This window comes from Trichechus manatus, unplaced genomic scaffold, assembly GCF_000243295.1.
Source record: "Trichechus manatus latirostris isolate Lorelei unplaced genomic scaffold, TriManLat1.0 scaffold00162, whole genome shotgun sequence".
In the NCBI taxonomy this organism is placed as follows: Eukaryota; Metazoa; Chordata; class Mammalia; order Sirenia; family Trichechidae; genus Trichechus; species Trichechus manatus.
In genome coordinates, this window is record NW_004444098.1 from 434,071 (window position 1) to 458,305 (window position 24,235).

At 45.7% G+C, this 24,235-nt stretch overlaps 1 protein-coding gene across 2 annotated transcripts in view; it reads right to left on the reverse strand.

Annotated features, from left to right (window-relative positions):
* Positions 1–9,759, reverse strand: part of CA5B (carbonic anhydrase 5B) — a 28,160-nt gene extending 18,401 nt beyond the window's left edge. Inside the window, exons 1-2 of one of the 2 annotated variants that reach the window (XM_012558381.2) lie at positions 9,215–9,759; positions 2,636–2,833 (exon numbers count right to left, since the gene is read on the reverse strand). In XM_012558381.2, coding sequence (XP_012413835.1) covers positions 2,636–2,833; positions 9,215–9,356 — 340 coding nt within the window. In that variant the 5' untranslated portion in view covers positions 9,357–9,759. Of the gene's footprint in view, positions 1–2,635; positions 2,834–4,931; positions 5,250–9,214 lie in introns of those variants that run through there. The other variant, XM_023740681.1, reaches the window with a different exon arrangement.
* Between the last annotated feature and the right edge of the window lie 14,476 nt (positions 9,760–24,235).

Sequence of the window (24,235 nt, forward strand, 5' to 3'; positions counted from 1 at the left end):
AAGCATAACAAAACGCGGCTATCAGTTTTGGTCTTCCCCCAAAAAACAACGAGAACATTAACAATGCCTCTCTACAACTTTTCTGGCATATTTTGTAAACACAGCACGAGAGTGACTCACCTAAGGAAAGAAGATCAAGAAATGATTTAGTCAGTTGGCTGTGCAGGGATCTAAAGAGCGAGTATGAGCAAAAGGCAAGTCGTTTGTTTTCCGTGGGATATTGACAATGCAAACAGATGATAAGAATTCTTGGATCTATTGTTCAAGAGAATAAAAGACGACTGAAAAATGAAACAAACAGCTATTTGCCTTGAATGATCTTGGAATTAACTCACTTGGTTAAGAAATCCATTAAACAACTCTCTAAGATGTCCAGCTCAAGGAAGCCATGATATGTTGGCCACAGACTCCTGATAGTTCCTAGACTGTCAAAGGCATTAGAAGGCTGACCAACACCTACAACCCTCATGAGAAAGGAAAGAAGGTGGCTGGGGACCGAGCTGGGGTGGAGGCTCGAGAAGATTGCTATGCATTCAGAATGAGAGTATGAGAGTGGTGCTCTGTAGATCAGGTCGGCCCATTAGTTCGGGTCGGGCAGGAATAATGGTAGCACTATAAGAGAGATAAGTAGAGCTCCCCTAGTGTAAGATGGTTGTCTGGGACAAAGGAATATGGCTTGTTGTTTGGAAGAATTCTAGGACCCTTATAGATAACACAATATTAAAAACCCATTGCCGTTTAGTTGATTCCGACTCATAGTGACCCTATAGGACAGAGTAGAACTACCCCATAGGGTTTCCAAGGAGTGGCTGGGGGATTTGAACTGTCAACCTTTTGGTTAGCAGCCATAGCTCTTAACCACTGTGCCACCAGGGCTCCAATGCAATATTACGGACCTCCAGTTGAGAGGGGGCACAATCTGGGGTTTTGGAGAAGTTAAGAAAGATGGCAGTGAATCTGGGGGGAAAAGGGGCAATTCCTTCTTAGTTGGAGATACGTAATAAGATGCTCAGGGTTTTGGAGCCATGTCATGTTCTGGAGGAGAAAGAGGAAAATGGTGGATGTGAAGACACTTAAATAGCCTTAAGAGCAGACAGGAAACTTTCTGAATCACAGCAGAGAAGTATGTCAGAGGGAAGCGAACTAGAAAGAAATTACATCCATTAGAGGGGCAGTCTTTTTGCAATTGGGCCAGAGGGCCAGGTTGTCTGTATGGGAGCATCACTAGGAGAAGGCAAGGAAACACGCTAGAGTTGGGAATTCTAGAGCCAGGATAAACACAGGAGTGAACACTCCTATTTCATTCATTAAGTTATACTTTTTTACTCCATTATCACTTTCATGGACTCACTTCCTCATATTCATGAAAGAAAACAGATTTCCTTTAGATCAGGGTTTCTCAACCTCAGCTCTATTGAAGAGTTAAGGCCATTCTGTGTATTGTAGAATGTGTAGCAGCATCCCTGACTTTGACCCACTAGATGCCAGGAGCAAGCCTCTCCCCCGCTCAAGATGTGACAACCAAAAATGCCTCCAGATGTTTCCAAGTGTCTAGTAGGAGGGGTGCGGGGGGAGGAGGCAGGGAGGGAGGCTGGCAAAATTGCCACTGGTTGAGATACACAATTTCAAATAATAATTATTTCAGGCTTATTAGGACTATTTGATTCCATTAAATTCAGTAAAAACAACAACAACAAAGAGAAACCCGCACAGAATTAATCACATTCTGCCTTCAATAGACTCCAAGAATTTCCGTTAGATTTTGAAATCATTCAGATTAGTTTATATCTGGGTAGGCTGACAGAAAGAAAAGATTCAAAAGCAATCTAATACGTGAATTTGAAAATCTCTTTTAAACTGTGTTCCTTTTAAAATAGTTAACATTTATTTGACAAAATTAAGAGATCATGAGTTTCCATTTTTCTAAAATACAGTGAAACCTGTGAGAGCTGGAATGCAGCGGGACTGCCTTGTTTTTCCGGGTCTCCCAAGTTTTCCGCCTTTGACAGGGTGCAGTCTTACCACTTTTCTATTGCTCATTTTAGTGGAAAATATTTGCATTTTCCTTCTCTGACAGGTTTCTGCCTTAGACAGGTTCTGGCTTTCTCAAGTTTTACTGTACAACTAGTCTTCGCTAGTTGTTAAAGCCCATATCCTTATGCACACATGGATGTGTTTTTTGCCCCATTACAAATGCATTGCAATCTTATCAGTTAAAACGATTAAATGGTATTACTATTTGATACAGAGGTTACTCATAAAGTCAGCCAGCAGAGGAAATTAGCACATGTTCAACATACACACACACAATTTCTGTCAAAGCTTTAATTTTATACTCTATTCACCAACCAGTGACAGAATCTATATATAGAAATGCATGTATCAGTTACTTTACTTTACTTACTCAATTAAATATAAATATTAATGATGTGAATTATTTGCTTTTTCGTTGACTAATTATGAAAATACTACCTATTCTAGTAGAAGGAAGCGTGCATAAGAACTCGAAGGGATGTTTTTTCATACATTCGGAAAGAAAGTCAAATGGGTTGCTAACAAATGAGGTCCATTAACACCATGGAAGTAGCTAATGTGTCCTTTAACTCCAGATTGGACCCCCAGATCTTGCTCTCACCTGATTTGTCTGTAGAATCTTCAAATTCCACAAGGAAAGAGTACCCGTTATTCCAGATGTGGAGGCAGGTGGTTGGATCATAAGAGATGGTGAGAGGTTTTAGGCAAGGATCGTAAACACTGTCCCTCCACCGGATATTGATCGGCGACTGCCGATCGCCCCTAGGAACCAGGTCCACGCTCTCCCAGAGCGGATGCACTAGGAGAAAGTAGACCGGGGGTTATTACCAAGACCATCCACTATCGAGTACCACAGATAAGCAAAACTTGCCAAGGAAACCCCAGGTGTTAGGAATTAGCTGCTTTGGGGCTTCACCCATTGACTAAAGCAGAGGATAAAGAAATCTCAAAATGTCAGCGGAGCAGCAGTCTGCTGTCTTGCAAAGCCAAACGTCTCTGTTTATCCTACTGATTTCACTACGTCAAGAGGCATCCGGTCCTGGGACACCAGTAAAAAATGCATGGAGATTAGTGCCACGTGGAAATAGGGTATTCACAAATGAGTTCTTTTTCTCTGTTGAGAATTATCTGGGCCCTACCCCCCAAAACTAGTTTGAGATACAAATACAAATTAATTTAGTATTTTAGGAACAGACTTGTTTTCAACAAAGGGAATGAGGGAAGAGGGGGAAGAAGTTCTGGAAAGCAAACGTTCAATGAGGTATCGTATGTGTTTTGTTGGCTGGCTAGTAGCTGTAAAAGGCTTATCCCATATAAATGCAATGTTGAGCTCCCCACTTACGTCAGCAAACTTGGAGGATGAGGCAGCCATCCTGAAAATCCGGGTAAAATACAAGCATTGCTAAGGTCCCTCAAGTCCTCAGCTCACCACACAAGTAGCTAGTTGTTGTTCTTAGGTGCCACCGAGTCAGCTCTGACTCATGGTGACTATGGATAACAGAATGAAATGTTGCCTGGTCCTGTGCCATCCTCACAATCGTTGCTATGTTTGAGCCCATTGTCGCAGCCACCGTGTCAATCCATATTACATACTAAGGAGCACACACACACACATAATCTGTCCCCACTGATACTGACTTCCTCCACCGTCAAGCATGGGGTCTTTGTCTGCAGTAAGTCCCTGATAAAAGTCAGCACACTTCCTGATGACAGAGGTCGGCCTGCTGACATATCTCTACATGATGACTAGAACCCACATATATGACGTTTGGGGTTGTTCAGTTCTCTGCCCCGTAGAAGCCACACAGATGGGTACAACCAAGACCAATGACCCTATGCCTCACGCTGCACCACTAAGAATGCATCTAAGGATTTGAGAAAGTAACCAGGTAACTGCTACCCAGTCAACTTCCCCCTGGAGGGCAGGATCGCCCTCCCATTTTCATGAAGAACACAAACCTGTCTCTGGTTTAATCTTCCACAGGAGACCTTCCTCTTCCCTCAGTAGTTGCCCAAAGCTGGAAGTTCAAAATCTTGGCCTTGTATTTTTGGGAAAAGGGCTGCCACGGTATTGATAAAGAGATCTCCCGGAGTATCTAGGCTGGTTTTTCTCAAGCAAAGTTGCTTTTGCCTCCCAGGGGACATCTGGCAACGCCTGGAGACAGTTCTGGTAGTCACAACTGAGGGAAGACACTACTGACATCTAGTGGATAGAGGCCAGGGATGCCGCTAAACATCCTACAATAAACAGGACAGCATACACCATGACGAATTATCTGGCCTAGAATGTCAATAGTGCCAAAGTTAAGAAACCCTAGTCTAGAGCTAAAAATTATACACAAACTCAGAGTATTCTTGTTTTTCTATTTCTTCATAGAACCCAGTACTCTCCTATCTCTGGAGTGATCTGAACACAATGTTTTAATTTTTTTCTTTAGTATAAAAAAACTTGTTCCTTAGAGAAAAACAAGAACTTTCTGTTTTAGAAACCTAAAATGGGAACTGCATTTGAACCAGTATAATACTTTCATATTATAATGTGATTAGAATGCAAATTCCCTGAGGGCAGGACCATATCTTCCTCCTTTTTTGTTGCCCTGTGGCACCCTATTCAATATATATGCTCTTTAATTGATTGATTATCCAATTGCTACTGTTGGGAAAAAAAGCTCTATTTGCCTCAAATTATGTTACATTTTTGAACTTCTAGAAAGCCCCAGCTTTAAAGTTCTATTGCACAGAGAGGCCTCCAGGCATCTCCTCCTCTGGGTTACTCAGGATGTATCTGATAATTTGAAAATTCACACCCTTCCAAACCAATTCATGAGGGTCTTCGGTGAATACTAGGGAAGAACGGAAACGGAATTCCTCCTTATCCAGGAAATGGACAGACTCACCTCTCACGCCCATGCAAACACAGCCAAAATAGGGGGCCTTTTCATTCAACTGCTCCTTCAGGGACCATAACGCTAACCTTAAGTTATGTCTTCAAGTTTACAAGTTCAGCTTCCACAAGGCTTTCTTTCCCCACATCTACTTCCTCCTTTTAGAACACAGACCAACCCACCAGCGGCCTTGGTCACTGTCCCCACGGTAAGGCCAGCTGTCTGACAGTGGCTTGTTTTGCTTTTGGTAAACTCTGACTTTTGTTCTCTTCTCCTTCTCCTCCACTTTAACAAAACAGAGATTAAAATGATTTTTTTTTGGGTGTCCCTGGGTGGTGCAAATAGTTACACGCTTGACTACCAACTGAAAGGTTGGCAGTTTGAACCCACCCAGAGGCGCCTTGGAAGACAGACCAGGTGATCGGCTTCCAAAAAGTCACAGCCTTGAAAACCCTATGAAGCAGTTCTACTCTGACACGTGGGGTCGCCAGGAGCTGGAATTGACTGGGACGGCAATTAACAACCACCACCTTTGTTCTCCCCTCCTCCCCTCCACCTCCCGCTTAACAAAACAGAGATTAAAATGATTTCTCGGTAGTTGATCATACTTTCCCTCAAAATAGGAAGATGATTCAGTGTTCTGAAAACAGAGACTTCATTTTAAGGTTTTTCTTGTATGTAGAAAATGAAATAAACAGAGATCCTAATTATATCAACCCATAGTTTGAGTGGGAGCCCCTGCATGGCAAACGGTTAAAGCTCAGCTGCTAACTGAAAGGTCGCAGGTTCGAGTCCACCCAGAGGTACCTCAGAAGAAAGTCCTGCTGATCTACTTCTGAAAAATCAGCCATTGAAAATCTTATGGAGCACAGTTCTGTTCTGACACACATGGGGTCTCCATGGGTCAGAGACAACTCCATGGCAACGGGTGGTGGCGGTGGTGATAATTTAAGTGAGAGAATCATACATCACTAAGAAGGTGTCCCTAATCCCTCGCTGATGAGCAACAAAAACGCCTTTAGATTCCAAGGGGAGGATGTTCTCAGTTCTATTTCTTATTTGTATAACTAGTCCTGGATTTGGTTATCTTGTGTTTGTACTACTATTCCTTCAGCCTTGGGGCGTGTCCCTCTGTCAGCTCTTCAAATGTGGAAAGGTCCTTCTGGCCTGAGCCACTTCGTTCCTGCTTCTCCTCTGCCCGAATCCGTTTTCCCCTCGCGCAGTTCAGGGGCTAGCTCCCTGGTATCTTTAGGTCTCTGGGCTGCTTCATTCTCACTTCCTCCGCAAGATTTTCTCTGACCACTTCGGGATAGATCTTGAAATGTTCTTTTTGACGATGAACGCAACTCCCTTCCTCTTCAATTTGTCATTCCTGGCCTAGTAGACCATATGATTGTCTGATTCAAAATGGCCAACACCGGTCCATTTCAGCTCACTAATGCCTAGGATATTGATGTTTATGTGTTCCATTTCATTTCTGACAATTTCCAATTTTCCTAGATTCATACTTCATACATTCCATGTTCAGATTATTAATGGATATTTGCAGCTGTTTCTTCTCATTTTGAGTCATGCCACATCAGCAAATGAAGGTCCTGAAAGCTTGACTCCATCCACGTCATTAAGGTTGACTCTACAGTCTTATTCTGAGTACCTTCCAATCTGAGGGGCTCATCTGCCGGCACTATATCACACAACGTTCAGCTGTTATTTGTATGATTTTCACTGGCCAATTTTTTTTTTAAAAGCAGACTGCCAGGTCTTTCTTCCTAGTCTGTCTTAGTCTGAAAGCTCTGCTGAAACTTGTCCACCATGGGTGACCCTGCTGGTCTTTGAAATACTGGTAGCATAGCTTCCAGCAACACAGCAACATGCAAGCAGCACAGTACGACAAACTGACAGACGCATGGCCTATAGCCTCATTTTATCCTGTGCCTTGCCCTGAACTGTCCCTTTTCTTGTAATGTCCTATTTCCTCATGTAATTGAAGATCATCTTTATGGTCTTAGCGCAGTGACAGGATATACACAGACCCTCTTTCGTGTGACTGTGGAGGACGATCACAGAATCACCTTGTCAGAGCCAACGGGCTGTAAAAGGCACTTGGATGCTGAGCTTAGTTCGTCAGAGGAGCCACATCCACTTATCAGCCAAAAAACTGAGCCTGTTGCTGTCCAGTCAATTCTGACTCATAGCAACCCTACAGGACAGAGCAGAACTGCCCTGTGGGGTTTCCAAGGCTGTAGTGAAATGGTGCTTTGCTGAATTTGCTGTGACCTCCAACTGTCCTTTACTCCTTGCTCTGCTTCACCTCATCTGAAAAACAGTCCAACTGACAAATCTTAGGGAGGCACCGAGCCTATGATGATGATAAAGATGCTGCTGATGATAACAGCAATCCGAGTACCGGAAGTAGCTGCCAATAGGGAGTGTTCACTGTGCGGCAGGCACTAGCTAAGAACGTTCCACGGTATCTTTTCTAATCCTCAACATCTTTGGGAAGCATTGTGGTCACAAGTGTACACTGGGCCTTCTCTTGCAGTAGTGAGCTTCCAGAAACAATGAGTACTGTCTCTACAATGAAACAGATGAGGGGCATGGACAGTATGAGGTCAGTGACCCACAGCAATGAAGACCAGAATATTCTCCTGGGTGAAAACATGTAGGGACAGTGCATATGCCAAAAGCAAATTCAAATGGTGACTGTCACCTATTTTTCCAAGTGCCTTACAAAACAAGAACATTTCATGTGATTTGGAAAATTAATCAAGTGAAAGGCCCACTTCCCCGAGCCATTACTTTTTGTTTTTTGTCAATACTGAAAAGAGCAAACGATCTTAAAGACACAAGCATGTTGGATTTTAGATCTCTAACTTTTAACTTTCTGTAAAAGCAAAACAAAACAAAAACATTAGTGACTACATAATATGACTAATTTTTTCCATGTTCAGCCTTAGACCACAATGTGCCAGTACTACAATAAGCCAGAAGGGGTCAGGATGTGGGCATGCCCATAGGAAGCCACACCTAGCAACGAGAAATTTGTTATGACCTGGGCCAGTTTTTAATGAGGACACAGTTAATGTTGGAGGAAATAAAATAAACTTAGAATGAAAATATATAGAGAGAGCAGTTTCAAGCCCTCGAATTGAGCTAGATTAGCAATATTAATGAATTCCATTTCTTATGTGCTTATAGAGTTAAGAGAATAAACACAAAGAGAAAAAGTTGAGAAACCTAGACTCTGGAAGCCAGCCAGCATGTGAAAACTCTCTGCCATTTTTTTTAACAGGGGAAAAGATGGAAAATTCCTCTTTGAAAGATACACTTAGCCATTTAATTAAACTCATCTCTCCACCAACACACACATTGTCTATCCTCTGCCCCCATCATCTCGGTGGTTCTTAACCAGAGTGACTGTGTCCCTCCAGAGCTAATTTGGCAACGTCTGGCTCAGCTGCTAGCCAAAAGGTCGGCAGTTCGAATCCCCCAGCTGCTCTTTAGAAATCCTAGGGGCAGTTCTACCCTGTCCTATAGGGTTGCTATGAGTCAGAATCTGGATGGCAACAGGTCTGGTTTGGTTTTGGGAGATGTTTTTGGTTGTTATAACTTGGGGTGGGGTGGAGTGCTACTTGCGTCTAGTGAGCAGAGGCCAGGGATCCTGCTCAACACCCTACAGTGCACAGGACAGCCTTGGCGAAAAAGAATGATCCAGCCCTACTGCCGACAGTTCAGCGGTGGAAAAAGCCTGCATCCCTGGATGAGGGCTGTAATGTGTATTTCCAGAAGATGCCGGGTAAGACCGTTTGCTGGCTCGCTTGCTCGTCCGTGTTTACAGCAGAACACACACTTGCAAGCTGGTAGCTACAAATAACTCTGCAATTTGTAACTACAGGACCAAATATTCCCAAGCTGGAAGCTACTAAACTGTTTGCAGATATGAATGGGCAATATCCAGAAACTTGGGCTTCACGTGAAAAATTCACAGTTTGTGGTTCAACCTTAAGAAAACTGCCACCTCTTAGACACAATAAAGAACAGGCTCCGGAGCATTTCAAAATTGAGGTCTCCCTTGTCGCGTTCCTGCACGTCATCATTGTAAAATTGGTCAAGAACAGAACTTTCCACATTGATTTTAAGAGACAAATAGAGGAACGATTGGTTCGTCACACAGTTCTTAAGCCCTACAATCACACGGAGGCTTCCCAATGACATTCACCCGACAAATCCATCACACACGTGACCTTCATTCAACAACAAGCCTTTTTCTCTCTAGAAGGAGGCGGTGTACTCACAGGCTGGGTTCCGGGTTTTGTAAGTGCAGGTGTAAAGGCTGCAGGGCCGCCTTGACATGGGCCTGGGGATCTGGATCCTTCTCCACGGCATTGTGTGTGCAAACGCTTGAGAAAGGAGCCGCAGGCTGTTCATTGCCATCATCTTCAGCTTGAAATCTTGATCAGTATCCAAATAACTTGCAAGAACCTAACACCCTAGTGACAGAAGGGCAGAGAAGGAAAAGCTGGTCACCTCGGAGGAAGGCAGGGCCTGGGACGACTGACTCATGCTTTTTGCTTTTCCCTCAGGGCTGGAAAATAGTAGAGGTCCAGGGAAAGGCTTCTCTTTATGCACAAGAATGAAAAGACTGTTTAGAGCACAGTTTCTTAACGTTTTTTTTAAAAATGGACTTCCGGAAACGCCACTTAATTGTCTGGCCTGTAGGAAGAAAACAAAGATTAAGCTCCCTCCAGGCAGTCTGAGTAAAAAACGATAGGCCTGCTTCTAGACTGCATTGAAAAAACCAGATACATCCTGCCAAAATAGTCATGGGCGGGTCTGGAATCTGAGTTTAAATATAATCTGTGACTCTTAGCCAGCTTTAGGTGTCACGCCATGTCCCTTGAACGTGGGAAAGTGGAGAAGGTAATCCTGACTTAATCCACAGGTAGGTTCACTCTGAGTACACGCTCTGACTTCGTCTAGACGCCTGCACCTCCCACAGTTCACAGAGGGTATCAGCACTCACTGCTTCCCCGGCACCCATTGCTGCGTTGTGAAATCACGGTCATGTCAACTGGGCCCCATTGCCCACCCCTGCCCAATATTGCTCCATCCATTTTTCCTGAAAACTCCTGTCCCTGTACCATTTCAACAAACAAGTTATGAAATTTTTTAAAAAATGGTTTTTTCTTGATTACACATCACTGCCATTCTAGATGTCAGAGGATTTAGGGTGATTGCTTGGGATGAATTCAGACAGCTGGCTGGGGACACCGTTTGAGCAACCAGGAGCATGCATGGCTGCAGGGCCATGTGACCCACACTGTGACCTGGCTCTGCCGAGCTCCCAGCCTCCTGTCCACGTCCCTGCTCTCTCCTCTCACCAGCCACGTGGACTTCACTTCTTCCAGGTCCTGACGCTCTGCCAGGCTCAGGGCTTGTGCAGAAGTTCTTCTGTCCCTGGGACCCCTCTCCTTTCCCCTGTGTCTGGTTAATCCTACCCACCCTGCAGGTGACTGAAGATGCTGTTGTTCACTTTGCTCCAGCCACTGTGTTAGGTGCTGTGATGCAAAGCTGGGCAAGCCCGTGGAAAGGAATGGAGTTCTGATACCTGCTACAGTGTGGGTGAGCCTCAAAAACTTGATGTGGAGTGAAAGAAGCTAAATACAAAAAACCACATACTGCGTGACTGCGTGTCTAGGAAACGTCCAGGAGGCAAAGCCATAGAGAGAAAGTCGACTAGTGTTTGCTTAGGGCTGGGGGTATGCGAACAGGGGAACTGGGACTGACTGCTAACAGGTTTGGGGTTTCCTTTTGGGCTGATGGAAATGTTCTGGAACTAGACAGAGGTGGTGGCTGCACAACTCTGTGAATGTGCTAAGTGCCACTGAATCATACACCTTAAAATGGTGAATTTTCTGTTGTGCGAATTTTAAAAAATATGATCAAGGCATGATCTCTACCTTCCAGGGGCTTAATTTCTCCTCGAGGAGCCTGTTGAAACTCACAGATCTTGAGGGAAGGGAGCACACCTTTCTCCTGCCACACGGAGGTTTCTGGGAAGTTTGGAGCCCTGGTGGCGCAGTGGTTAAGAGTTCAGCTGCTAACCAAAAAGTTGGCAGTTCAAATCCACCAGCTGCTCCTTGGAAACCCTATGGGGCAGTTTTCCCTGTCCTATAGGGTCGCTATGAGTTAGAATCGATGGCAACAGGTTTGAGGTTTTTTTTGGGGGGGGGAGGGGGGAGGAGGAAGGTACAAAAGGAAACACTGAGGGGGCGCTCAAGACACTTTTCACTTATCTATCTGGCATTTCTTAGTTCGTATCTTTATAAGAAGGCAGTAGAATACATAAAACCCCATGACGATCCTTCGGGAGGCTGCACAAGGAGGCAAGCATTCTGTTTCCACCCTCTCTCTTCAGGTACTTCCCGGCTATGAGTGAGCTGGGTGCTAGCTCCTCTCCCCTGGGCTGCTGCCCTGGAGCCGGCTCCATCGGAGCTAGAGGGAGAAGTTGCACCCATGTAGAGAGAGACACAGTCATGCCCAACTAGGGCGCGTCCAATGAAAGCAGAAGCACAGTTAGTTCGTGTTAGTATGCTCCAAGGCATCACTCATAAACTGCCTGTCAACAAGCCATCTGCATGGACAGTTGCTGTAGAAGGGAGCACAGCAGGCCAGGAGCCAGCCTTCCGGCCCCGCCCTGGGCGCTCTTGCAGGCACTGCTTTGCCCATACAGGGCCTGACTCAGGGAGGCAGGATGCGGGTCCCCATTCCAGGGGCCTGGCAGGAAGTTCGAATCTTGGGGCTCCGTACCTCCTTGCCTGGCTGCCTGCCTGGGGTCTTTAGGCCAGGGACACAGAAAGTATGTCTGCCTTCCCAGGAGGTTTTAAATTCTCAAAGCAATGTTAAAGTCACACCTGTTTAATTTTATATGTGTGTTTATGTATATACATTTTTGGTGGGAGCGTGTATGGTGCAATGTCTGAGCAGACGAGGAATGGCGGCGTTCAAAACACGTGCAAGTTTGACTCAGGAGTGCTGAGACAGACTGCTAGTAAACTTTCAAGGTATTATCTTGACAGTGCCTGGAGCCAGGTAACGAACGGCACCTTGTTTTCAAAGAGCTTCATTAAACAACTGAACAGGCTCAGAGTAATAGCCACCTCAATTTAGAATCTGATTCTGGTTTTTTTCTCCTTAACTTCTTATTATGGAAAACTCCAAACTTATACAAGTATCACGAGAACAATATAATAACCACCTACGTATCCAATGGAGCCCTGGTGGCGCAGTGGTTAAGAGCTTGGCTGCTAACAAAAAGGTTGGCAGTTCAAATCCACCAGTTGCTCCTTGGAAACCCTACGGGGCAGTTCTACTCTGCCCTCTAGGGTCGCTATGAGTCGGAATCAACTTGATGGCAACGGGGCAATGTGTCCAATACCCCATTTTAAGAATTATGAATTCATGGCCAAGTATGATTATTTATATCCTCCCATTCCCCCTGCCCTGGATTATTTTGAAGCAAAGTCCAGACACCCTACCGATTTTATCCATGATTCTGTTTTTATAGGAAAATATCTTCTTAATTCATCGTTTCTTCCCCATAAAAATTATCTGTATGAAATAGCCTCTGGTGACAGTTTATTGACAGAATCTGACAACTGTCAATTTTTCAAAATTAAAGAAAAACAGCAAAAAAGCCCAGTAACTCAACAGCCCTCTCAGAACCTGCAGTGTTTGTTAGGTGCCATCGAGTGGATTCTGACTCATAGTCACTCATAGTGACCCCGAGTGACAGAGCAGAATTGCCCCATAGGGTTTCCTAGGGCTCTAATCTTTACAGATCCTGTGGAGCAGCTGGTGGGTTTGAACTACCGACCTTTTGGTTAGCAGCTGAGCACTTAACCACTGAGCCACCACTTAGAACCTAGCTTAATCCGGTAGTCAGAATCTTCACTTTTCTCCTGATATCTCCACCTAAGCTGGGATGCGCGCTCAGGTGAGGAACTTTGCGCTTGTTTCTAACCTGTGAAACTATGTTTAGCATGAAACTGCATAACTGCTCACTGTAGTCAGGCAGAGTGAAAGGATCGTATGAGTAGAAACGTTTTAGATCAAGACTTAATGTACACCCCTAAACTTATGCAGGAAGTCCAGACCAGAGGAGCAGGAAAAACAGTTGTTCAGTAAGACTGAACGCTACGTTGACCTCTTCTGTGACTTCAGATGGGGTGAGGTCTGAGAAAGCACCCGAGAGTTATATAAATGCAGGTTATGGTTACTCAGAATGAGCTTCCTAAAATGCAAACTGCAAAAACTTTTGATTTAAATGCAAAAACTAAGAAAATAGACGTTTGGAGGATTCTTTCTTTCTCCCCCCTCTTCTTTCAATGTCTTCATTTTTTTGTTGTTGTTCAACAGTCATCTTTTTATTTATTTTTTGAAATTGTGGTAAAAATATGTATATCAAAACATTTCCATTTTTTCTGTGTACAATTCAGTGACACTAATTATGTCCGTCACACGCAACCATCACCACTGTCCGTTTCTAAAAGTTTTCATTGCCCTTAACAGAAACTCAATGTCCCTTAAGCAGTAACTTCCCTTTTCTCTCTCCTTCCTGGCCCTGTTAACCACTAACAATCTTTGCTCTATATTGGATGGTTCTGAATATTTTTCTTTTCTTTTTAAGTCAATACCATTAAGCAATGCAACTAAACAGGATTTCCTCTGATGAAGTTCTTTTGATACTAAAATGAAGTTTCTAAAACTGCTAAGAGATATGGAGAACACTTCCCTTCATTCTGTGCTTCCTTTCCATGGACTTCCAGTTCTGAAGTGAAGCAACGAGTGATTGATTATCTTGGGCAAAGCCCTGAGCTAGGTGTAAAGAGGTGAAGGACGTTCTGTCGTTCTGTCTCCCTATTCCCATGAGCGTGCAATCTACCTGCAGAAACTATTTAAACACATACTTCTTAGTCAAGGCTGGAAGTACTAACAGCCCTCACTTAGAACACTGAGGACACAGAGGGCAGAGACTAAGGTTTCAGGAGGAGGTGGCATTGGAACCATGTGTCATGAGACAGACAATTTCAACAAGAGGAGCAGAGTGGAAGGACAGTGGAAACCTCAGGGATGATGAAGACATGGGAGCCAGGGACCAGGCGGCAAGGCCGGAAAGAACAATTGGGGTTGGGATGGGGGGAACTTTGGGTGTATTCAGTAAACAATCCCAAGGCCCATGTGCTAGACGTCAGGGGAAGACGGGCAAAGAAGTGGAAAAAGACCTCTTTCTTGCTTACAACCTAGTAGGGAAGATTCAAGGATAATACTCAACATAAATCAAATCCCCACTTGTTACCTCTCTGTTCGGTTCTGACACCAGCTGCCCAGGCAGCCCTTCTCTGACCCTGGCTGCCTGGAGGTAAGTCAGACCTCACAAGTTAAAAGGGCACCGTCCTTCAGACTGCCAAATAGGTAGACGCCAACCACAAGTTGGTCCACATGGCACCCTCTCTTCTGACCTGCAGGCTACAAATTCAGGGTCTCCCTCTAGCCGTTCAGGAAGTCTGCTACAAGCTTGGTAGTCCCCTTGGGCTCCCTAACTTCTGACTCGTTGACTACAAATTTGGAGTTTCCTTCTACCCTTTTGGGATGCCAGCCACAAGCTGGGATCCCTCTCTGGGCTCTCTCACTTCTGCCCTGTTGGTTACAATTTCAGGGGTTCCCTCTATCCCCTCAGGATACCAGTCATAAGCTCAGGAGTTCCCAGCCCCCTCACTTCTGACCTGCTAGCTTTAACAATTCCTTTGGGTTCAGTAATTCACTGAAACAACTCATGGGACTCATGGAAAGTGCTATACTTAGGATTACAGCTTTATTATGGCAAAAAAGGATACAAATGAAGAAAAGCATAGGATGAGGTCTCAGAGGATTCCCAGCGCAGAGCTTCCACATCCCAAAGGATATACTACCCTCCTCAGTGCATTGATGTCTTTCACCAACCAGGAAGCCCATGAAACTTCTGTGTCCAGAGTTTTTTGGGCTTCATTAGGCAGTGGCATCACTAGAGGGTGCAGGGGGTGCCCCTGCACCAGTTGACACTGTCAGAGGGGGTGACACCAAAATGAGTGTCTACGAAAACATCCCTGTAGTTAGTTGTAACAACAAAAACATTGTTTATAAGCCCAGCTTACATGTATCAATATATCTACCAGGCTAAAACTCTATGCTAATTTATTTTTTGACCCTTCTAATGCACCCCGGTCAAAGCTGTCATTATTACCCAATTACAGTGGCACTTCGAAATCACGTGGTTTCATCTGCACGCGCTACAAGCATGCGCTGTTGTTGCCAGTGTTTCTATAGTTGCTGATTTTGTAAAATTTTCTGGTGTTTTAGCTACAGTATTGTGGTAATTAGTATTTGTGAACCTATATCAATAACTTTTTTGAGAATGAAGTAGTAATTAAAGGACAAGAAGGAATGAACTATGGAAATTAGGATTTACGAGTAATATTAGTACAAAAAACATTACTAGGGATTCTGTATGGTCTGGTATGGGAGGAGGTCCATGGGGGCAGTGGCACCATGAGTTACTGCACTGGGTGACACCAACCCTAGTGACACCACTGTACTAGGCAGTCATGATTAATTGGATCAGCCCCTCTCCCTCCCGTGAGGTCAGCTGAGATTAGGTCACATGGTGGTCTTTCTGTCCAGGCCAGCCCCTACTCATCAGCACAAACACTCAGGTATGGTTTAAATAAGAAAGGCACCTCAATTACTCAGGAAATTCCAAGGTTTTAGAGTTATCTCTTAAATAACAAGAGCAAAGACCAAATTGCTTGAGGTAAAGTGATTCTTTATCTCACAGAAGACAAACTTATTAATCACTGGAAGACAAAGCCTAGTGAAATCCACACTCAACAGAGAGGACCTGCTGGCCTGGCCTTCAAAGGGAAGGATGCAATAAAACAAGGTGAAGGGCACGCTGATCACCGTGGGAATTGTACAAACAGAACAGTAGGATGCATGTGACCAGGGCACAAGGCCTGCAGAAGTGGCCGTGTGGGCTCTGAGGCATGTTAACATGGTGCCCTGAGTAACTGGGTAACTGACCTATGGTCTGGCTCCACAGCAGAGAGCTCATGAAAGCACCAGGCAAGGAGGAGCTGGCCCAGCAGGCTGGGCTGACTGCCAGGGCTGCAGTCATGCCTTGGGGATTGCCCTGCACTCTGCAGTCATGCTGTCTGTGCACAACTCCAAGACTGGCGGTGATGATACCGGGCCCAGACAAGGGGTCTCCTGCCCACCTTCAGACTTGCTGTCTAGGGCCAGGAGGACAGGAGGGATCCACAGGGCCTGATGCCACCCTCACCATCTCGGCTGTCTCCTCTACACAGCTCACCCTGTGGTGGGTGCATGTAGGGCCCAGAAGTTGGAACCTGTCTGCCCCCAAGATAGTTGCTGATCTCACTGCACAGGACCCAGGCTTGTAGACTTCCTTGTGTGTCCTTTAGATGAGAAAAACCTGTTGGCTGTCACAAAGCCAAGAGTGTGTCTGAACTTTCCATCACTCCAAGTCAGCTATTAACGTTTGTTCGTGCATTGGTCAAGCAGATGCCCAGGGGAAGCAGTGGAAGGTGGTGATGGATGCAGATTTGAGATTAATCTGGGAAACATGAATTTTCAAGGGACCAGAAGGCTTTTGGATACTATTCCATGTGTATAGGAGGCACAGGTAGTTCCTGGTTACTCTGGCAGCAGAGCATAAGATGGATGGGGGTAGGCAAGGAGTAGAGCCAGCAAAGTCAGAGAGAAGGTGACCCATTCAAGCATCCACTCATTCAATCCATCACTCTTTGATGCTTTCATTCAACAAGATGTCATGGAACATCATGGAACAAAACCAAGTCCCAACCCTTGTGGTGCTTTCATTCTAATAGGGGGAGACAGATATTAAACAACAAGCATGATTCGTCAATTATATAGAAATTTGGAATATCTCAGGTGAAAAGTAGAACCCAAACCCACCACTGTTGAATCGGTTCCGATTCATAGTGACCCTATTGGACAGAGTAGAACTGCCCTATAGTACTTCCAAGGCTGTAATCTTTATGGAAGCAGACTGTCACATCTTTCTCCCGCAGAGCGGCTGGTGGGTTTGAACTATCGACCTTTCGGTTAGCAGCTGAGCACTTAACCACTGCCCCACTAGGGCTCCTTAAAAGTAGGATAGGGTAAGGCAAATTTGGAGTGCCGTTGGGAAACGGTGTTGCATTTTTAAATAAGGTGCTCAGGGTAGGCCTCATTGAGAAGGTGAAATTTGAGCAAAGACTCCAAGGAGGTGAGAAAATGAATCATGTGGCTCTCTTGGGGAAGGGTATTTCAGGCAGAGGGAATGGCCAGTGCAAAGACCCTGAGGTGGGAGTGTGTCAGGCACATTCAAGGGATATTAACAAGGCCAATATGGCAGGGGTGCAGTGAATCAGGAAGAAGGCAGTAGGAGATGAGGTTGAGAGGGAATGGATGCCAGATCAAGTAGGCTTCTAGGCCATTGTAAGTGTTCTTACATTAAGTCAGGCTTTATCAACCTTGGCGCCCTTAACATTTTTGACCGGATCATTCTCTGTGTTGAGTGGCTGTCCTGTGCACTGTAGGATGTTTAGCAGCATCCCTGGCCTCTACCCACTGGATTCCAGTAGCGCTTCCCCTCCAGTTGTGACAATCACAAAAGTGTCTTCAGACATGGCCAAATGTCCCCTGGGGAGAGGATCACCCCTGGCTGGCAACTTCTGCTCTCAGGGAAATGGGAGACCACGGACATTTGTGATCAGAGGGTTGACATAATATGATTTATGTTTTAAAGAGAAAGTTCAGTCTGCCCTATTGAAAGTTCACTGGGGTGGGGTAGTGGCAGAAAAGAAGCAGGGAGACCATTTAGGATAATCCAGGGGGCTTGAACTAAGGATGTCACAGTGGAGGTGATGATAAGTGGTTGGATTTTGGATATCCCTTGAAGATAAAGCCTATAAAATGTGAAACAAAGGAGTCATGGATTACTGGAAGGTTGTTGGTCTAAACAACTGGAAGCATGGAGTTGCCATGAACTGAGGTGGGGAGGAGAGTGGGGAAAACAGGTTTTGGGTGGGAAATCAGTAGTTCAGGTTTGGGCATGCTGGGTTTGAAATGAAATTCCAATGGTCCAAGTGAGGAAACATGAAGCACTGAACTGGGGTAGGGAGAGTAGAGAAGGAAGAGATAGTTTGTATGCAAGAGATTACCATTTTGGTAAAAAAAAAAAAAAAGTAGGGTTTGGCACCCAACTGGAAGAGGGAACAAGGAGGAAGCAGAAGGCCTCATGCTTTTTCAGCCTGACTGATGATGATGGTAGAATGAGGATGAGGACCTGAACAGAGAAACAGAGCCGGCGGGAGGAGCAGGTGGGAAGGGAAAGATGGAGCTGTGCCTTCTCATCACTTCGGAGTTGAGGTGCTAAGCTGAGAGGAAGTGAGAGGAAACATCCAGAGCTGCAAATGCAGTCAGGAAGCTAGAGACAGATGGAAATTCCTCCACGGAGGAGTAGCAGGTGCATGGAGGGAGACTGAGGAAAGGGAGCGACTAAGGAGGCCAAGAGACGGAGAAGGAACAGTCAAAGGCGAGCAAGGAAGGAAGAGAGCATGGCGGCTCAGAAGAAGAGGGTCCCAGGAAAATCCAAACAAACAGAAAGCAAACTGAGCTAACGCTAGGCTACAATACCTGTAACGGTTCATGAGCTTATTTATGCCCATGCATATGCTTCAAAGATACATACTTATCAAAAATGTTCATGAAACTCTACCTAAAGTCGGAACTGCGAAAATCAGCATGAAAATATGGACGAATGTGTGAATGGAAGGCATTATTAAAATGAGCTCAGGGTGAGTCCTGGAATGAATAAATGTAGAATGTATCATCTCAGTAAGTTATATTTTGTAATAAAGGCACAGGAGAAAAATGGCTAATGTGGAATCAAAATGTAACTGTTGTAGACTGTTATTAATAATTTTCTATGAGTAAAATATAGTTCCCAACATGAAGTCTTAGAACAAAACGCTGTTTCTCAAAAGCACCTAATCCAAAATAACAGGAATTCAAATATATAAAATAATGCTGATCTTGACAAACACATTCAGTATTTATAAGTCAGCAACAGGCTCAGGTTTAAAAAAAAAATGAAATTATACAAGAAGACACAAAAATGTAGACACTTTAGAGGCCAGATGTTACTACATAAGGTCAAGCATTGCTGCCTGAGGCCAATCACAGCTCTTAAAAATAATGATTTACCGAAAGACGGTTATTTAAACTTCCCCACTGATCTCATATACCCAAGCTTGTGAAACCACAAGTAATGTTTTACCATCAAACATAACACATAACAAGGAACTCCAGATTTCCCAGACACTCTGTATTTAAGTCTGTCCATAAAGATGGGAGCAGGGGCTGGATGGGCCACAGGTGAGTGGAGCTTTCCGAGATCTACGCTCTTAGCGATCACTGATCATGTATGTATGTCCTTAGGTTTTACTAACTCGTCCCTTATCTGTTGTTTTTCAAACTTAGAAATGTGTGAAATAGAGAAAAGCTTCTGAAAGCCTTTAAAGAATCACTCATACTGTGTATTTATTAAATCCCTAGTCATTTGAACTCTATCTGATTAAGCCGTTTACACTTATACAGTACAGACAGCTACAACAACAATACTGTGAGTAAAGGTTATAATTACACTGACAAAGACTCCTTGATTCTCACCAGACTGCCCCTTTGCTTCTTCACCTCCTGATTTGGAAAGGAAGCACGCCTCCTGCAGTTAGGGGTTATGTTGCCAAGTCTTCCCTAAGACAACTCAGCTTCCCTTCCTCTCACCCACTTCTTCCCCAAGAGCATGAGCCCAATCAGGGTTGCCAAAGGCTTCAGAATAAATCCCTAATAACTGCTCTGTGTACTGCCATTCATTGCCCCAGTGCGGCCAAAGACAGGAGATGCAGTTTCCTCTCTCGAGTCACTTAACCTTTATTGCGTCCCCCTGGGAGCGCTGCAGCCTGTTGTCTGGCTCCAGGGAGAGAGGACAGGGCAGGTGTGCACAGGCACAGAGGACGGCCTGGCTGCTGTTGGCCTTTCAGTGAATCCCAGCCCTGCCACTGACTTTAAAAAGATCTAATACTCAGCCATAAAGAGAAATGAAGTCCTGCTGCAAGCCACAGCACAGACGAACCTTGAAAACATTATGCTGAGAGGAAGAAGTCAGTCGCAAAATGACAAATACTGTCTGATCTCACTTACAGAAATAGGCAAATACATAGAAAGCAGAGATTATCAGTGGTTCCCAGGGGTAGGAGGGAAAGGGGGAGTTTTTGCACTCGAGGCATTGAGTTTATATTAATGGTGGTGGAATAACTTGGAAAAGGAGAGTTATCATGGTTGCACAACATGAAGAATGGATTCAATGGCATTGAATTATGCATGCTGAATTATACATTGTTGAGTTGGTGAATGTTTTGTTGTGTCTATTTTCACCACAATAATAAAAAAAAAAAAAATCCAAGTAAAGCCCTAGAAAGCAGACAGGCTTTCCATTTCCAACATATCCAAGAACAGTGCTGCTTTTCACCAGGTCCCAGGTGAGAGCCAGAGTGGATGGGTGGGTCAGAGCACTTTGGTTCCCTGTGACTCGACTGCAGGCTGGGATCAGTGATGGCTCTGAGGGATGTTGAGGGCAGCTCAGGGCAGGAGCTGAGGCAGCTCCTCTCTCTCCCCAGAGAAACCTGAGCACTCCTCTCCATCTTCCAGCACGGCTTTTGTTTTTTTTTAATAAATTTTATTTATTTTGTTGTTGTTGTTGAGAATATACACGGAAAAACATACACCAATTCAACAGTTTCTACGCGTACAAATTCAGTGACATTGATTACGTTCTTCGAGTTGTGCAACCATTCTCACCCTCTTTTCTGAGTTGTTCCTCCCTCATTAACATAAACTCACTGCCCCCTAAGCTTCCTATCTAATCTTTCAAGTTGCTGTTGTCACTTTGATCCCATATAGAAAGTTCTTAAAAGAGCTTAATGCTCAAGGCAGACATTTTTTTTACTAGTTAAGGTAAACTATTGTTTGGTTTTAAGAAGACTTCAGGGGATATTTTTCGTTTAAGATTTAAAGATTATCTCAGAGCAATAGTTTTGGGGGTTCATCTTCTCTCCATAGCTCCAGAAAGTCTAGAGTCCATGAGAATTTGAAATTCTGTTCTGCATTTCTCCCACTTTTGATCAGGATTCCTCTATGGAATCTTTGATCAAAATGTTCAGCAATGGTAGCCAGGCACCATCCAGTTCTGCTCTCATGGCAAAGGGGGCAGTTGTTCATGGAGGCATGAGCCACACATTCCATATCCTCCTCCTATTCCTGACTCTCCTTCTTCCTTTGTTGCTCTAGGTGAATAGAGACCAATTGTGCCTTGGATGGCCACTTGCAAGCTTTCCAGACCTCAGGCACTACACAATGAACTAGGAGGTAGAAGCACTAAACACGTTATTAGACCAATTAACTGGCATGTTCCATGAAACTATGACCCTAAACCTCCAAACCAAGGAACCAAATCCCATGAGGTCCAGCACAGCTTTTAATTAGCAGAGGGGACGTGGCCAGATTATCAGGAAAGGAAGAAGGGGAAGCACAAGGTTTTCAGTGGCTGAGACAGCACAAAGTCCCATCGCACTAAGGTGTACACATCTTCGTCATCTCCCTGCATTTCTCAAACTTTCCCAGCAAAAACACATGGGAGGGAAGGGTACTGTGATTAATATGAACGAGCTGCCACCACCCTCAGGGTAGCAGCATTTCACGCTGAATGCCAGAGTCACAGCCACCTGCAAAGTTTGCATTTTGTAGATTCTTCTCTTTAAGCTCTGGGCAGGGCATATAAGAAAAAGAAAAGTGGAGAAGGCTCAGATTCATCCATGTAACACAGCTGTGACGCCCATCCCCCTGCCCTGGGGCTGAGACTCTGTCCACGGTCCCTGGCATTGTCAGGGCCGATCAACAGTGCAGACCGAGTCAGCCCCAGGTCCTGCACCTGGCTTCTGGAACTGCAACCTCAGGTCTGGACTTTCCTGAGTTATTTCCATCCAAGCACCGCTGGCAACGCCCCCTCCCAAAGAACAGTTGCTCCCCGCTCCCCACTAGGTCCTGGCGACAGCTGTTCTCCCTTCAGGTGCAAAGAATCCCAAGAGGGTGCAGCCGTCTGGTGACCCCACGGTGCAGGAAGAGGGTTCGGATGCGGGGTCGGCTCCGCCTGCCCTCCGACATCCTCCAGGACGCGTTGCGGGGACCCCGGCCAATCCCGCGGACCAACAACTGTCCCGGGCCGGGCCGGCGCGGCGGGTAAAGCTGTCGTGGGGGGTTCCTGCCCCTCCTCGGGTCGGCCGCGTCCCCGCAGCAGCCCGCGCTCTACTTCGCCTGGTGTCCTTACCTGAGCGTTTCTCCGTAGCGCGAACCTCGCCGCTAGCTCCCGGGTAGCTGTCCGCACGCAGGACCATCAAGGCTACGCCCCCTAGGGCCTCGCCACACCCCTCGCATCTTGCCCCGCCCCTCACACCCGGGCCACCACCCACCCGTCCCAGTCGCGCCCCCGTGACGCCCCACACGTCATCACGTACCACCTTCGCTACCATCCTACTGCCCGGGCCTACCGCGTCCCTCCGCCCTGGCCCCGCCCCTCGGGCTCGGGCCCCGCCCCTAACATCTAGCCTAGTCACGCCCCTAGGCTCCGTCTGGACCCGCCCATCGCTCGCCTCTGCAAAATCTCTTTCCCAACTCGCGGCCTGGTCCCGGCAATTCCAGGGGGCGCGGGCAGGCCCCAGGGTCTCCTGAGAAATACTCCAGCTCGTGGAGCTGTTCGCTGGCACTTAAGATCCTCGGGTAAAAAATGACTTTCTTCAGGTTTCTCCCAGCTCCCAACACCCCGTCATGAGCTGACAACACGTGGCTTATGGGAAATACAGTGGGACCGTGTTCCTGACCGCCACAGTTCATGTCCCCTTAACTGACTGCCTTCAAGCCAGTTTTCACATCCTCTAAACCTGCACTCTGGAATCTTGCTCTCCTAGCCCGTTTTCAGGTACACTAACCCAGTATTCCTCCTAGCCTGTTTTCATGGCCACTAACCCACATGTGGAACCGGTCTTCTTCCAGCCAGTTCTCATGTCCTCTAGGCCGACGTGCGCCATCATGTCCTTTCCAGCCTGTCGGCCGACCTGCAGTGCTCGGCAGCCCCCGGGGTGCGCAGCCCCCTCTCCTTCCTGCTGTCTCCTCCCGGTGGCCTTGCCGAGCCCCCAGGGCCCTCTTCCTGCCGTGGGCCTGACAACACCCCCACTTGGTCGATCGTCTGGCCCCCTCCACCGAGATTACTCTTCTCTCCTTACTCCTCCATTTACAGCTCTGGGTCCACAAGAAAACGTGAAGAGGCTGTAACCAGCTTTCTTCCCTGTCCAGAACTCTCTGAACGGGCGCTCCTGGGGGCAGGGCACTGTCCCTTAACCACTCACGCACTTCTTCATTCAAACCATGTTGATGCAGTGCTCTGTGCCAGTGACAAGTAAGGCCAGCCTCCAGGAGCTTACAGCCTGCAGTTGCCCCAACGTGGGTTTGCTGGGACGAGAAATGCTGAGAGTTAGGGAGGGTTGTGGTAAGGAGTTGATAGGTGGAAAAGGACTTGGTAATCATAAGTCCTTGATCTGATTAGTAGGAATATTTTTGCTCAGCAAACACAAGAAGCCATGTTTATGGTATTTAGTACAGTCCTTTGCACAACAAACTGTCAATAAATCTCCATTGAATGTATGCCTTTTTCACATGTGTAAAACCAGTGCCATCAAGTTGATTCCAAATTATGGCGACCCCATGTGTGTCGGAGTAGAACTGTACTCCATATGGTTTTCAGTGGCTGATTTGTCGGAAGTAGATTGCCAGGCTTTTCTTTCTTTTGTTGTTTATTGTTGTAGTTTAAGTGAAAGTTTACATTTCAAGTTAGTCTCCCATACAAAAATTTATACATACATTGTTATGTGACACTAATTGCTTACACCCCTCCTTTCCACCCCTGATTCCCCATGTCCATTCAAGCAGCTCCTAACCCTCTCTGCCTTCTCATCTCACCTCCAGACAGAAGCTGACCGTTTAGTCTCATGTATCTACTTGAGCTAAGAGGCACACTCTTCACAAGTTATCAGTTTATGTCCTACAGTCAAGTCCAATCTTTGTTTGAAGAGTTGGCCTCAGAA